This window comes from Coregonus lavaretus, assembly GCF_964263955.1.
Source record: "Coregonus lavaretus genome assembly, chromosome: 22".
Taxonomy (NCBI): Eukaryota; Metazoa; Chordata; class Actinopteri; order Salmoniformes; family Salmonidae; genus Coregonus; species Coregonus lavaretus.
In genome coordinates, this window is record NC_140009.1 from 13501957 (window position 1) to 13515411 (window position 13455).

Genomic DNA, 13455 nt, shown 5'->3' on the forward strand with positions numbered 1-13455 from the left:
CAGATTGCTATAACATATGATGTGGTTAACTGACATACCTATCCAGGCGTTGTAAGATCTGGCATGCATTAGCAACGCCTGGGCAGAGGAACGCACGCAACATTTTAGTACTACTTTATTGGAAGTAACTGCCTTTGACTTGGCCAGCCCTTTGTGCTACTGTCAGGGCCGAATCCTAACTTGAGAAATATGTGCATAACTTTCTGTTCTGGTAAATCATGTGTTGGTTTCAATGAGAAATTTATGCTCAGAGTTTTTTTGCAGTCATGTTTAGCAAGGATCAGCCCTTTCAGTGTTTAGCTTCCCTCGTGTGGAACAAAGTGGTATTAGACAAGTAAGTACGTTGTATCCATTACTTGTGCACAGTTAGTGATAATAATGGATTCAATAGATATGTGAATGTGATATGTCTCAGTACTAAATATGTAATGATGGATAATCAGAAACTGACAAAGACAATGTTTGGATCTGAAAGTATCTAAATAATTACACACATTTTAAAGCCCGACCAACCAGTGTAATGCAATTAAACTGTGTTTAGTAGATTCATATAGAAATAAAAAACACAACTTAATTGCCTGTCTTGTTTTTTTTTTTTTTATCTACTAGCTCATCAAAACCAGCCCCATGTTCCTCCTCTGCCTTCTCCATCCTGTTCCACCTTAAAGCGCTCACTCCAGGCTGGGCGGCCCTCAAGACAGTAATTCTCTTATTCTGGGGCCAATTTTCACATATTTGAACTAAATCATATTGGGACATCTGTCAAAGACTTCTCTTTTCATCTTTAACAGCTGCCTTTAATCCCTAACAGACAGCAGCTCCATCGAATCATGGGAATGCTTTTCCTCTTCTCTTAACGGAACAGGAATGGAGAGATTATTGACACATCATGCAACTCATACCATGGCATCCACACCAGGGTTAGGCTCAATTCAGAATTGAATTGAGAATGTTTCATAAATTCCAATTAAATTCTTGAATTTGAATTGAATTTGAAGTGAAGTACTAAACAGGATACAGAATTGCAATTTGAATGAAAGGAAATAGAATCTATTCTATATTAGGTGTAATCTATACAAATATACTGTACATTTTGTACATAAAAGATCAAACATGTCGTTATATACGAGCATATCAAATATTGTTTTTCAGGACAAACATGAATGATCAAGGAAAACAAAACATATTTAATTTCCCAGAATGCATTAGTTTAACCCTCAAGTTGATGCCTTCAAAAATAAGCCAAACGAAATGGTTGTTTGGAATATAATTAGCTATTCTAAGCACTAAGGTTAAAATAGTATATAAACATTGTTTCATTTACATTTTAGTAGACGCTCTTATCCAGAGCGACTTACAGTTAGTGAGTGCATACATAGTTTAACATTTTATTTTATTTATTTTCACACTGGCCCCCCGTGGGAAACAAACCCACAACCCTGGCGTTGCAAACGCCATGCTCTACCAACTGAGCTACATCCCTGCCAGCCATTCCCTCCCCTACCCTGGACGACTTGTGCTCCGCCCCATGGGTCTCCCGGTCACGGCCGGCTACGACAGAGCCTGGATTCAAACCAGGATCTCTAGTGGCACAGCTAGCACTGCGATGCAGTGCCTTAGACCACTGCGCCACTCGGGAGGTTTCCAGAGAAAAGTGATATATTCTTTGGTATCTGGAAGTGTGATCTGTCAGATTCAATTAAACTCTCATGTTCTATGACTGAGTGGAATTTATTTGAATTGCACTGAATGTAATTGTACTTTCTGTCACTCAAACTCAAATTCAAATTCTACATCCTGTGGGGTGTGGCCAATTAAATTCAAATTTCAACTCATGAGTTGAATGGGAGTCAATTCCAAAATTCTGAATTGAGCCCAACCCTGATCGACACTGAGGATATGTTATACACTTGTACCGTGGTCCTCTGTAGCTCAGCTGGTAGAGCACGGCGCTTGTAACGCCAAGGTAGTGGGTTCGATCCCCGGGACCACCCATACACAAAAATATGTATGCACGCATGACTGTAAGTCGCTTTGGATAAAAGCATCTGCTAAATGGCATATTATATACCACATAGTACAGTCGTGGTCAAAAGTTTTGAGAATGACACAAATACCAATTTTCACAAAGTCTGCTTCCTCAGTTTTGATGATGGCAATTTGCATATACTCCAGAATGTCATGAAGAGTGATCAGATGAATTGCAATTTATTGCAAAGTCACTATTTGCCATGAAAATGAACTTAATCCCCAAAAAACATTTCCACTTCATTTCAGCCCTGCCACAAAAGGACCAGCTGACATCATGTCAGTGATTCTCTCGTTAACACAGGTGAGAGTGTTGACAAGGACAAGGCTGGAGATCACTCTGTCATGCTGATTGAGTTAGAATAACAGACTGGAAGCTCTAAAAGGAGGGTGGTGCTTGAAATCATTGTTCTTCCTCTGTTCACCATGGCTACCTGCAAGGAAACACGTGCCGTCATCATTGCTTTGCACAAAAAGGGCTTGCTGCTAGTAAGATTTCACCTAAATCAACCATTTTTCGGATCATCAAGAACTTCAAGGAGAGAGGTTCAATTGTTGTGAAGAAGGCTTCAGGGCGCCCAAGAAAGTCCAGCAAGCGCCAGGACCGTCTCCTAAAGTTGATTCAGCTGCGGGATCGGGGCACCACCAGTACAGAGCTTGCTCAGGAATGGCAGCAGGCAGGTGCGAGTGCATCTGCATGCACAGTGAGGCGAAGACTTTTGGAGGATGGCCTGGTGTCAAGAAGGGCAGCAAGAAGCCAGGTAAAGACTGATATTCTGCAAAAGGTACAGGGATTGGACTGCTGAGGACTGGGGTAAAGTAATTTTCTCTGATGAATCCCCTTTCCGATTGTTTGGGTCATGCCAACAGTAAAGAATCCTGAGACCATTCATGTGTGGGGTTGCTTCTCAGCCAAGGGAGTGGGCTCACTCACAATTTGTCTAAGAACACAGCCATGAATAAAGAATGGTACCAACACATCCTCCGAGAGCAACTTCTCCCAACCATCCAAGAACAGTTTGGTGACGAACAATGCCTTTTCCAGCATGATGGAGCACTTTGCCATAAGGCAAAAGTGATAACTAAGTGGCTCGGGGAACAAAACATCGAAATTTGGGGTCCATGGCCAGGAAACTCCCCAGACCTTAATCCCATTGAGAACTTGTGGTCAATCCTCAAGAGGCGGGTGGACAAACAAAAACCCACAAATTCTGACAAACTCCAAGCATTGATTATGCAAGAATGGGCTGCCATCAGTCAGGATGTGGCCCAGAAGTTAATTGACAGCATGCCAGGGCGGATTGCAGAGGTCTTGAAAAAGAAGGGTCAACACTGCAAATATTGACTCTTTGCAAAGACTTTATGTAATTGTCAATAAAAGCCTTTGACACTTATGGAATGCTTGTAATTATACTTCAGTATACCATAGTAACATCTGACAAAAATATCTTATAACACTGAAGCAGCGAACTTTGTGCAGACCAATACTTGTGTCATTCTTAAAACCTTTGACCACGACTGTACAGAACATAATTTTTGTATGATAAGTGTGTGAAAAACACTTAAGGGGCAGGTTATGGAGAATTAAAACTAGTGCCAGTAGACCAACACCACTCCTAGCCTGTGTATGAAAAATGCAAGGTTCATTTCAGTATAGTGTGTGTGTGTGTGTGTGTGTGTGTGTGTGTGTGTGTGTGTGTGTGGATGGGTGGGTGGGTGGGTGTGTCTGCTTCTGGTGTGGCCAGAGGGAATGGCAGAGCTTGTGATATCTGATGCATCTTTTATTTGAGACCTAATGCTGATCCGAGCTCTCTTTTAATAACTCAGTATTTCTTCTATGATAACTATATAGCAGGGTTCTTCAATTCCGGTCCTGGAGGGCCGAAACACTTCTGTTTTTTATTTCTACCTGGTAGTTAATTGCACTCACCTGGTGTCCCAGGTCTGAATTTGCCCCTGATTAGAAGGAGAGGATGAAAAACAGAGGTGTTTCGGCCCTCCAGGACCGGAATTGAAGAACCCTGCTATATAGTAACAACAGAAGAAGCTTTCTAGGCCCAGGGTGTAGTAAACAGCTGTATTAGTAGGTAGGCCTACAAGTAGACTTAAAGATTATGAAATATGTAACGAAGTGGTGAGAGAAAAATAATTTACTGGCTATGAAATGGCTTTTCAAGTTTTAATGAGCTTGTTGATTGTCTGTTTTGAAGCAAGTTTGCAACATTCTGGATAACATCCCCCCACAATCAAAGAACTGGAAGCAATCAATGGTACAAACTACAATTCAAACCCTATTAGCCCTAATGGAAAAACCACATGAATTTCACATGGACACGTGACGTGTTCCAAAAACACATGTTTTCATGTGGACATGTGAAGTGTTCCAAAAACACGTTTTCATGTGGACACGTGAAGGGTTCCAAAAATATATGTGATCTTATGTGAAGTTAATGTGAAATCATGTGTATTCTAATGAAACTTTTTTAACAGTCGATTTGAAACAACAAAACAATGATTGTTTTATACAGTGGGCAAAGGCACATTATTCACCAGATCAATCACCATAAACATTATAAGAAAATATTGATTTTAAGTCAAGTTATAAATATACATGTATACCTACATTATATATATATATATATATATATATATATATATATATATATATATATATATATATATATATACACACACAATATACAACATAGATTATAAAAATATCCCCTCTTTGAATAGCATTCTCAAATAGATAAGGTCCATTCAAATCCATTGATAGTGCCTGTAGGCCAGAAAAAGGCTGGAAATGTCCATAGGATGTTATATCAAACAAATATATAATATATAAACCACCATTGTTCATTGTGTATTAGAGATGAGAGCTTGATGGTATATCCTCCCCTTTGGATATGCTCCTCCATCTGCAGCAATCTGTCTTTTATGGCCTTTGTGCAGAAAGGAGGAGTATTCAGAATATGTAGCTACAGCAAATACATGGAGAGACTGACATATGATAAATAGACTGAAAATAATACTCACTTTATTGCACCTGCATCTCTATGTCCTGAATATCTGTTTGCAAACTATAAGTACAACTTTGAATTAGAACCTACATATATGTTTGGGTTGTCATCATGTTGCGTTGGTTAGATTATTCTAGATACTGTGTGATACTTTACCTTGAGTTTTGGTACACTAGTGATGTGTGATGATCAGTATTGTAGGACATCTGTGGTGGAACAAAATCACACAAACAAACAAACATGTAAATAGCATTTTTTTTTTTATGTTTCCCCTTTTTCTTAATTTTTACTGGTGATACTGAATTTAAAGGCATTGGGGGTCTTTAGTGCTGTTTAGTAACTCAAACCTTTTTAGTGTGCATTATTACCTTGTGTGTGATGAGGCAATATAGAGTGAATATGAACAGCAATCCTCCACAGACTGATGGAGCTATGACCATGAATCCAAACTTGTACAGGTCTCCATCTTGGTCTCCATCTAGACCAGTCTGAGGGGCTTTCTCTGAGTCCCAAAAGGTGCTGACTGTGGACAACGAGACAGGTCTAAACAGCCAGGTTATAATATGGACAAGTGAGGTTAAGATAATCAGATAGTTCAGCAAGTTGATACATGCAACACCAGATGATAGTGGGTCTGATTTTGTAAGCTACTTTGCTAAATTGCCACACTGTATTATTATATTCGGTAATAATGTAATTCCCTGTTTTATGCCTTCACCAGGGAACCTCTCCGAACCTTGAGGAAGTTGCCCACCTGTAGTCAGAGAGAGTGCTGTAGAGAGGGCTGTGGGGGGCTCTGCGGTGTCTGTGTACTCCCTCTCACAGCTCCAGTCTACTGGTGAGTCCATGGTGGTCACCAGCTCCCAGTACACAGACATGACATCCTGTACCCTTCCCAGGGCCTCGGATGGGGAACTGCTGAATGACATCCCAAAGCTCACTGGGTCATCCTAGTCAATAGGGTCAGAAAATAATATTGGTAAAATTCACATGGGATGCATGTCCTATCAATACAATTATTCAAGAGTTTTATGAGCTTAGTATTGAGCTCCTTGAATCCTCTTTAAAACACCCAACTAATGCTGTTATTTATTAATGAGCGAGCTCTTGAGCATCAAACCTCCCTCACCTCCAGCTCCTCATTGATCTGTGGTACACATCTCTGGGAGTAAATGTTGTGGATGAGACCGGTCAGCGACAACACGTAGCTGTGGTTGTCTGATCCCCGGGTGTATCTGAAGTGTCCAGTTAGGAGTTCCAAGATCCAGGGCAGGGCAGCTTTCACATAGCAACATTTATTCTGCCAGAGAATAGAAGAAGAACAGTCCAAATTCATGACAGTTATGATACAAAGTATGTCAGTGACTTGTTCTTGGTTAGCCATAATGATAATAGGTTATGCTTATTTTTACAGTCCTTTTTTTTAGCTGAAATAAATAATGTGGTGTACAGTGGATACTTTCTGTCACTCTCCTAAAAAAAGAACACATCATTTGTAAAAAATAATTTCAAAAATAGTACCAAAATCAACAAAAGAAATGGTGAACTAAAAGCATAACCTAATGTTCTTTGTGAATTTGCCTGTGATCTCCCAAGTTTTAACTGCACATGCATTTTATGCATAAAAATTACCTTACCAAACTTCTCTGCTCAATAAATGTGTAGGTTATTGAGCATCCACTCTGCAACTGGTTGTCTATCTATGTAAAACAGAAATAAATGCAGAAACCAAAATACATGTCAGGAGTCATTAAATTAACAACATAGATATTAACTTCTCATATCTTGTGTTCATGAGAGGAATTTGCTGGACATTCAATGACCCCAATCATCAATGTCTAATGGTTCTAGTGTAACTGTGAACATTTTTATTTGCCCATCACTTTAATATGCTCGCCACCAGGCACGTGCACAAATAGAGGTCTAAGAGTTCCTGAGTACCTGCCCTTTTGCCCTCCTATGAGAAAAGTGCCCTTTCAGCTTGGTGGTGTTTTTTTCACTTTGAGCACCTGCCCCTCCAAAGGTCTGTGCACAGCCCTGCTCTCCACAGTGAGCCACTGTGATTAAACATGTATTTCATAAATCACTCTTGGTTATGTATATATTGTCTTCATATTATAAGAGTTTTATACAACTTACATTTTTTCATGTTTTAAAACAAATATTTTATCATTTAGTTCCCATTGTTCAGTATAGCTGTACTACTCACCAGGCGTCGTATGGTCAGCAGGTGATCTCTGGTGATGGAGTGTCTGCACGGACCAGGGTCTCCCATGGTCAAGGGGAGACTCAAGAACACCATCACACACAGACACTTTACCTGAAAGGGAAGGATACCATGGTTTATTTTTGCTCTGATGAAGATCTGAAACCAATGGTGAAACGTATCAGCTTCATGAACAGAAAAATAAAGGTGTACAAAATGTGGTGATATATTTATTTTATATAGACTATATTTAGACTATAGAGTTCTATAGAATATATAAAACATAATATTTCCTATTTCTCAATGGACTTTGTCGCTATGTATCTTTAGTATTGAAACCATATTTTGTGGTTTGTTGCACATTGGATTCTTGAGTAGCACTTATAATTTACTGCACTGTTCTTAGAATCCCATTAGAATCCCCACAGATCATTTTCTCTTTGTTTCTGCATCTTCCCATCTCCTGGCCTTGATAAAAAAAAACCTGATGAAGGCCAAAATCCAAAACACGTTTGTTCTATAATTTTTTTATTTTTTTTTATTTTTTTTTTTTTATTAATTTTTAATTTCCATTGTCCTCCAAGTGTTGCTGAATCTCTTCTCTCCTTCAGTTTGCTCCTCAATACATGCACCTTGGTTTGGAAAGCAAGATAGCAGCAGTGATTCCTTCCCTTTGCAGTGCTTGAATGAGACACAGAATTCCCCTCAACTGAAGGCACATCTCAAACAATGGGGAAACAAAAACCTGGGTCCAATTTTATTTTGTATATATTTTTTCTGTATCTCCTCTCTCCTCATTCAAACACTTTCAGGTATTAATGATATTTCTATTTAGTTTGTAACAATTATTGTTGATGCCACAAATCCACTACATTAGAATATGAGTTATTATAAACAGAAGTCCAGATTAATATAATGAGTCAAGCAGAGGGGACGATAGTTACTGGGAATTGTAACTCCAGTTATATGAGTAGAGGGCGGAGCTCTACGACATATAACATCCATTTCATTTTCTAGTTGTTCTATTTGTTATCTACATTAAAAATAAACCTAAATTGCTAATGTTAGAAAACTACTGAAAATAAACATGTTTTGGAACATTCTCTGAACACTCAATTGTTGACCTCTGGCTTAGGTCAATAACATTATTAATGATTATCATACATTTTAAATAATCTAATATAACCACCAATTAGCTTTCATAAAGATTACCCAAAAAAGTTCAAATACGGTATGGACAGTTAACTTCACATCATCTGACTATAATGTACTGTAGTAGTTACATATGTTCATTTCAAACCTGAAAGTGTAAAGTCTGAAAAGCCAAACTACTACTACAAAAAAAACGACATTCACATTTACAAATGAGGGACATAAGTCATATAATTTGTTCTATTCTAATATCAAATCAGTCATACCACAGGGGGAATGCAGCAACTGTAGATGAATCAAAGAGAATACAGTAACGTCAAAGGCAGTTTTGTCAACAGATTTCCTTCACAAGAGCATAGTAACATGGAACAAAGTCATGCAGAAGTAACTGTGTCTCTTACCTTGGTTTTGCACTGAATGTGGGTTGGCACGAGGAGGGTCATCTGGCTCACCTATGAACATGGAGAAGACCAGACTCCTCTGTCAGAAGCATTGGAGAAGATAGATGATGTGTCTCTTCTCGTCTAGCCCTGCTCAATCCCTCTAGTAAACCTCTGGAGACAAGACATGCATTAAAAGAGAAGCTGACAGTCCTCTGGCGTGGATGGAGCCCAGGTTTCCCCAGCATGGACTGATGTGGTTCTACTCCCCTCCGAAAGGTCTGGAGCTCACAGTGTGTCTGCCTGCCTGAGCTGTAACTCAGAGACTATTTTAAGACCTCCCTCTTCCTGCGCTCTCTCTCATATGGTCCACAGAAAACTATGCCCTGTATCCCAGCTTTCATGATTCCCAATAGCCACTGGAGGGTCCCGACTTGAGACATACAGAGCCTTGAAAAAGTTTTTGCCCCCTTTCTGATTTTCTAAATGTTTATATATTTAATACTGAATGTTATCAGATCTTCAACCAAAACCTAATATCAGCTAAATGGAACCTGAGTTTACAAATAACAAAAAAATATATACTTATTTTATTTATTTAATTAACAAAGTTATGCAACACCCAATTCCCCTGTGTGAAAAAGTAATTGCCCCCTTACACTCAATAACTGGTTGTGCCAACTTTAGCTGCAATGACTGCAACCAAATGCTTCCTGTAGTTATTGATCAGTCTCTCACATCACTGTGGAGGAAGTTTGGCCCACTCTTGCATGTGGAACTGCTTTAACTCGGTGACAATTATGGGTTTTCAAGCATGAACTGCTTCTTTCAAGTCCTGCCACGACATCTCAATTGGGATGAGGTCTAGACTTTGACTAGGCCATTCCAAAACTTCAAATGTGTTGCTTTTTAGATATTTTCATGTAGATTTGATTGTGGGTATAGGATCATTGTCTTGCTGCATGATCCAGCTGCGCTTCAGCTTCAACTCACAGACATTCTCCTGTATAATTATCTGATACAGAGCAGAATTCTTGGTTCCTTCTATTAAGGCAAGTCATCCAGGTCCTGAGGCAGCAAAGCATCTACAAACCGTCACACTACCACCACCATGCTTAATGTTTACGAACCTCTGCCTGTCCTCGACCTGCCCTTTGCCTGCCTCCTGTGGTTTTAATAAACTACTCTGTATGTTGAACCTTCCGTCTCCTGTGACTTCATCTGGGTCATATCCTGAGTTGTGTTAAGGGCAGCATTTTGCATTCCCTCAATGGTCCAAATGTGGAATCCATACCTTTGCTGATATCATGGATAGTAATGGTTTGAGAACATTCCAGGATTTGAAAGACATTACCAGGCAACTAATTTCTCTATATTTACAACTTAGGACAGCTATGCTGGCCTATGGAGTCCCTTGGGAAACCCAACTACCTAACCATCCAGTGATGGGATTTATAAATTCATTATCTGGTCTACCGAAAGGACTGATCTCTATAATATATAAACAATTCATATTCTGAGTTGGCCATTAAAAAACTATGGTCCACAGATCTAAGTAAATCTGAACAACCCTTTAACTGGAACAGAATATGGAAAAATAAGACCTTGGCATCCCGTAATCTGAACCATCAATTTATTTTATGTTTGTTCACAGACTGTATTTAAAACACAAGGAAAAGTTTTATGATGAAAATGGCCCCAACTCCCAACTGTTCACTGTGTCCCTTAAATCAGGTAGGCACATTCCTTCATATGATGTGGGAGTGCCCTGCAGTTAAATGCTTCTGGGACAAAGTTACAAAATTAATGTTGAAGTGCATGAATGTAAATATTCAATGCGTTGCATCTTCCATTTTACTTAACAATGATAGCTCCTTGAATCTCTCAATCAATCAGAGACGATTACTACTTAAACAACCTTGGATGTTTAGAGGGGTAGAGGGATGGGGGAGGGGCTTAGGGGATAAGCAGTGGGGTGGCGGGTGGGTGGGTAGATAGAGATATGGGGGGGGTGGGGACTGACAACTATATATACAGTTGGTTGGTTTTTCCATGCATTGGCAAGACAGAACAGCTGCCTCCAGTAAGACAAGGGGTGGTGGCCTGTGTCTATTTGTCAATAACAGCTGGTGCCTGAAATCAAATAGTAAGGAAGTCTCGAGGTTTTGCTCGCCTGAGGTAGAGTATCTCATGATAAGCTGTAGACCACACTATTTACCAAGAGAGTTTTCATCTGTATTTTTCATAGCTGTCTATTTACCACCACAAACCGATGCTGCCACTAAGACCGCACTCAACGAGCTGTATAAAGCCATAAGCAAACAAGAAAATGCTCATCCAGAGGCGGCGCTCCTAGTGGCCAGGGACTTCAATGCACGGAAACTTAAATCTGTTTTACCTCATATCTACCAGCATGGTACATGTGCAACAAGAGGAAAAAAAACTCTAGACCAACTTTACTCCACACACAGAGTCATGTACAAAGCTCTCCCTCGCCCTCTATTTGGCAAATCTGACCATAATTCTATCCTCCTGATTCCTGCTTACAAGTAAAAACTAAAACAGGAAGTACCATTGACTCACTCAATATGGAAGTGGTCAGATGATGCAGATGCTAAGCTAGAGGATTGTTTTGCTTGCACAGACTGGAATATGTTCTGGGACTCATCCTATGGCATTGAGGAGAATACCACATCAGTCACCGGCTTCATCAGTGCATCGATGACGTTGTCCCAACAGTGACCGTACGTGCATACCCAACCAGAAGCCATGGATTACAGGCAACAGCGACACTGAGCTAAAGGTTAGAGCTGCCACTTTCAAGGAGCGGGACTGTAACCCAGACGCTTATAAGAAATCCTGCTTTGCCCTCAGACGAACATCAAACAGGCAAAGCGTAAATACAGGACAAAGATTGAATCCTACTACACCAGCTCCGACGCTCGTTGGATGTGGCAGGGCTTGCAAACTATTTTGGACTACAAAGGGAAGCCCAGCCGCGAGCTGCCCAGTGACACAAGCCTACCAGATGAGCTAAATGTCTTCAATTCGCGCTTCGAGGCAAGCAACACTGAAGCATGCATGAGAGCGCCAGCTGTTCCGGACGACTGTGTGATCACGCTCGCACGTAGCCGATGTGAGTAAGACCTTTAAACAGGTCAACATTCACAAGGCCGAAGGGCCAAATGGATTACCAGGACGTGTACTCCGAGCATACGCTGACCAACTGGCAAGTGTCTTCACTGACATTTTCAACCTGTCCCTGGCCAAGTCTGTAATACCTACAGTGGGGGAAAAAAGTATTTAGTCAGCCACCAATTGTGCAAGTTCTCCCACTTAAAAAGATGAGAGAGGCCTGTAATTTGCATCATAGGTACACGTCAACTATGAAAATCACATTGTAGGATTTTTAATGAATTTATTTCATTAAGTATTTGGTCAATAACAAAAGTTTCTCAATACTTTGTTATATACCCTTTGTTGGCAATGACACAGGTCAAACGTTTTCTGTAAGTCTTCACAAGGTTTTCACACACTGTTGCTGGTATTTTGGCCCATTCCTCCATGCAGATCTCCTCTAGAGCAGTGATGTTTTGGGGCTGTCACTGGGCAACACAGACTTTCAACTCCCTCCAAAGATTTTCTATGGGGTTGAGATCGGGAGACTGGCTAGGCCACTCCAGGACCTTGAAATGCTTCTTACGAAGCCACTCCTTCGTTGCCCGGGTGGTGTGTTTGGGATCATTGTCATGCTGAAAGACCCAGCCACGTTTCATCTTCAATGCCCTTGCTGATGGAAGGAGGTTTTCACTCAAAATCTCACGATACATGGCCCCATTCATTCTTTCCTTTACACGGATCAGTCGTCCTGGTCCCTTTGCAGAAAAACAGCCCCAAAGCATGATGTTTCCACCCCCATGCTTCACAGTAGGTATGGTGTTCTTTGGATGCAACTCAGCATTCTTTGTCCTCCAAACACGACAAGTTGAGTTTTTACCAAAAAAGTTATATTTTGGTTTCATCTGACCATATGACATTCTCCCAATCCTCTTCTGGATCATCCAAATGCACTCTAGCAAACTTCAGACGGGCCTGGACATGTACTGGCTTAAGCAGGGGGACACTTCTGGCACTGCAGGATTGGAGTCCCTGGCGGCGTAGTGTGTTACTGATGGTAGGCTTTGTTACTTTGGTCCCAGCTCTCTGCAGGTCATTCACTAGGTCCCCCCGTGTGGTTCTGGGATTTTTGCTCACCGTTCTTGTGATCATTTTGACCCCACGGGGTGAGATCTTGCGTGGAGCCCCAGATCGAGGGAGATTATCAGTGGTCTTGTATGTCTTCCATTTCCTAATAATTGCTCCCACAGTTGATTTCTTCAAACCAAGCTGCTTATCTATTGCAGATTCAGTCTTCCCAGCCTGGTGCAGGTCTACAATTTTGTTTCTGGTGTCCTTTGACAGCTCTTTGGTCTTGGCCATAGTGGAGTTTGGAGTGTGACTGTTTGAGGTTGTGGACAGGTGTCTTTTATACTGATAACAAGTTCAAACAGGTGCCATTAATACAGGTAACGAGTGGAGGACAGAGGAGCCTCTTAAAGAAGAAGTTACAGGTCTGTGAGAGCCAGAAATCTTGCTTGTTTGTAGGTGACCAAATACTTATTTTCCACCA

General features: G+C 40.6%; 1 protein-coding gene across 1 annotated transcript; it reads right to left on the bottom strand.

Moving 5' to 3' along the window:
• Positions 1-4738: 4738 nt before the first annotated feature.
• Positions 4739-8933, bottom strand: LOC311150283 (macrophage colony-stimulating factor 1-like). Its single transcript, XM_084187668.1, has 9 exons — positions 8808-8933; positions 7258-7368; positions 6686-6748; positions 6178-6348; positions 5803-5998; positions 5417-5571; positions 5205-5254; positions 5065-5108; positions 4739-4970 (listed from the first exon to the last, which is right to left on the bottom strand). Exons 1-8 carry the CDS (start codon positions 8847-8849, stop codon positions 5066-5068), a joined length of 831 nt encoding a protein of 276 aa, XP_084043794.1. The 5' UTR covers positions 8850-8933; the 3' UTR covers positions 4739-4970; position 5065.
• Between the last annotated feature and the right edge of the window lie 4522 nt (positions 8934-13455).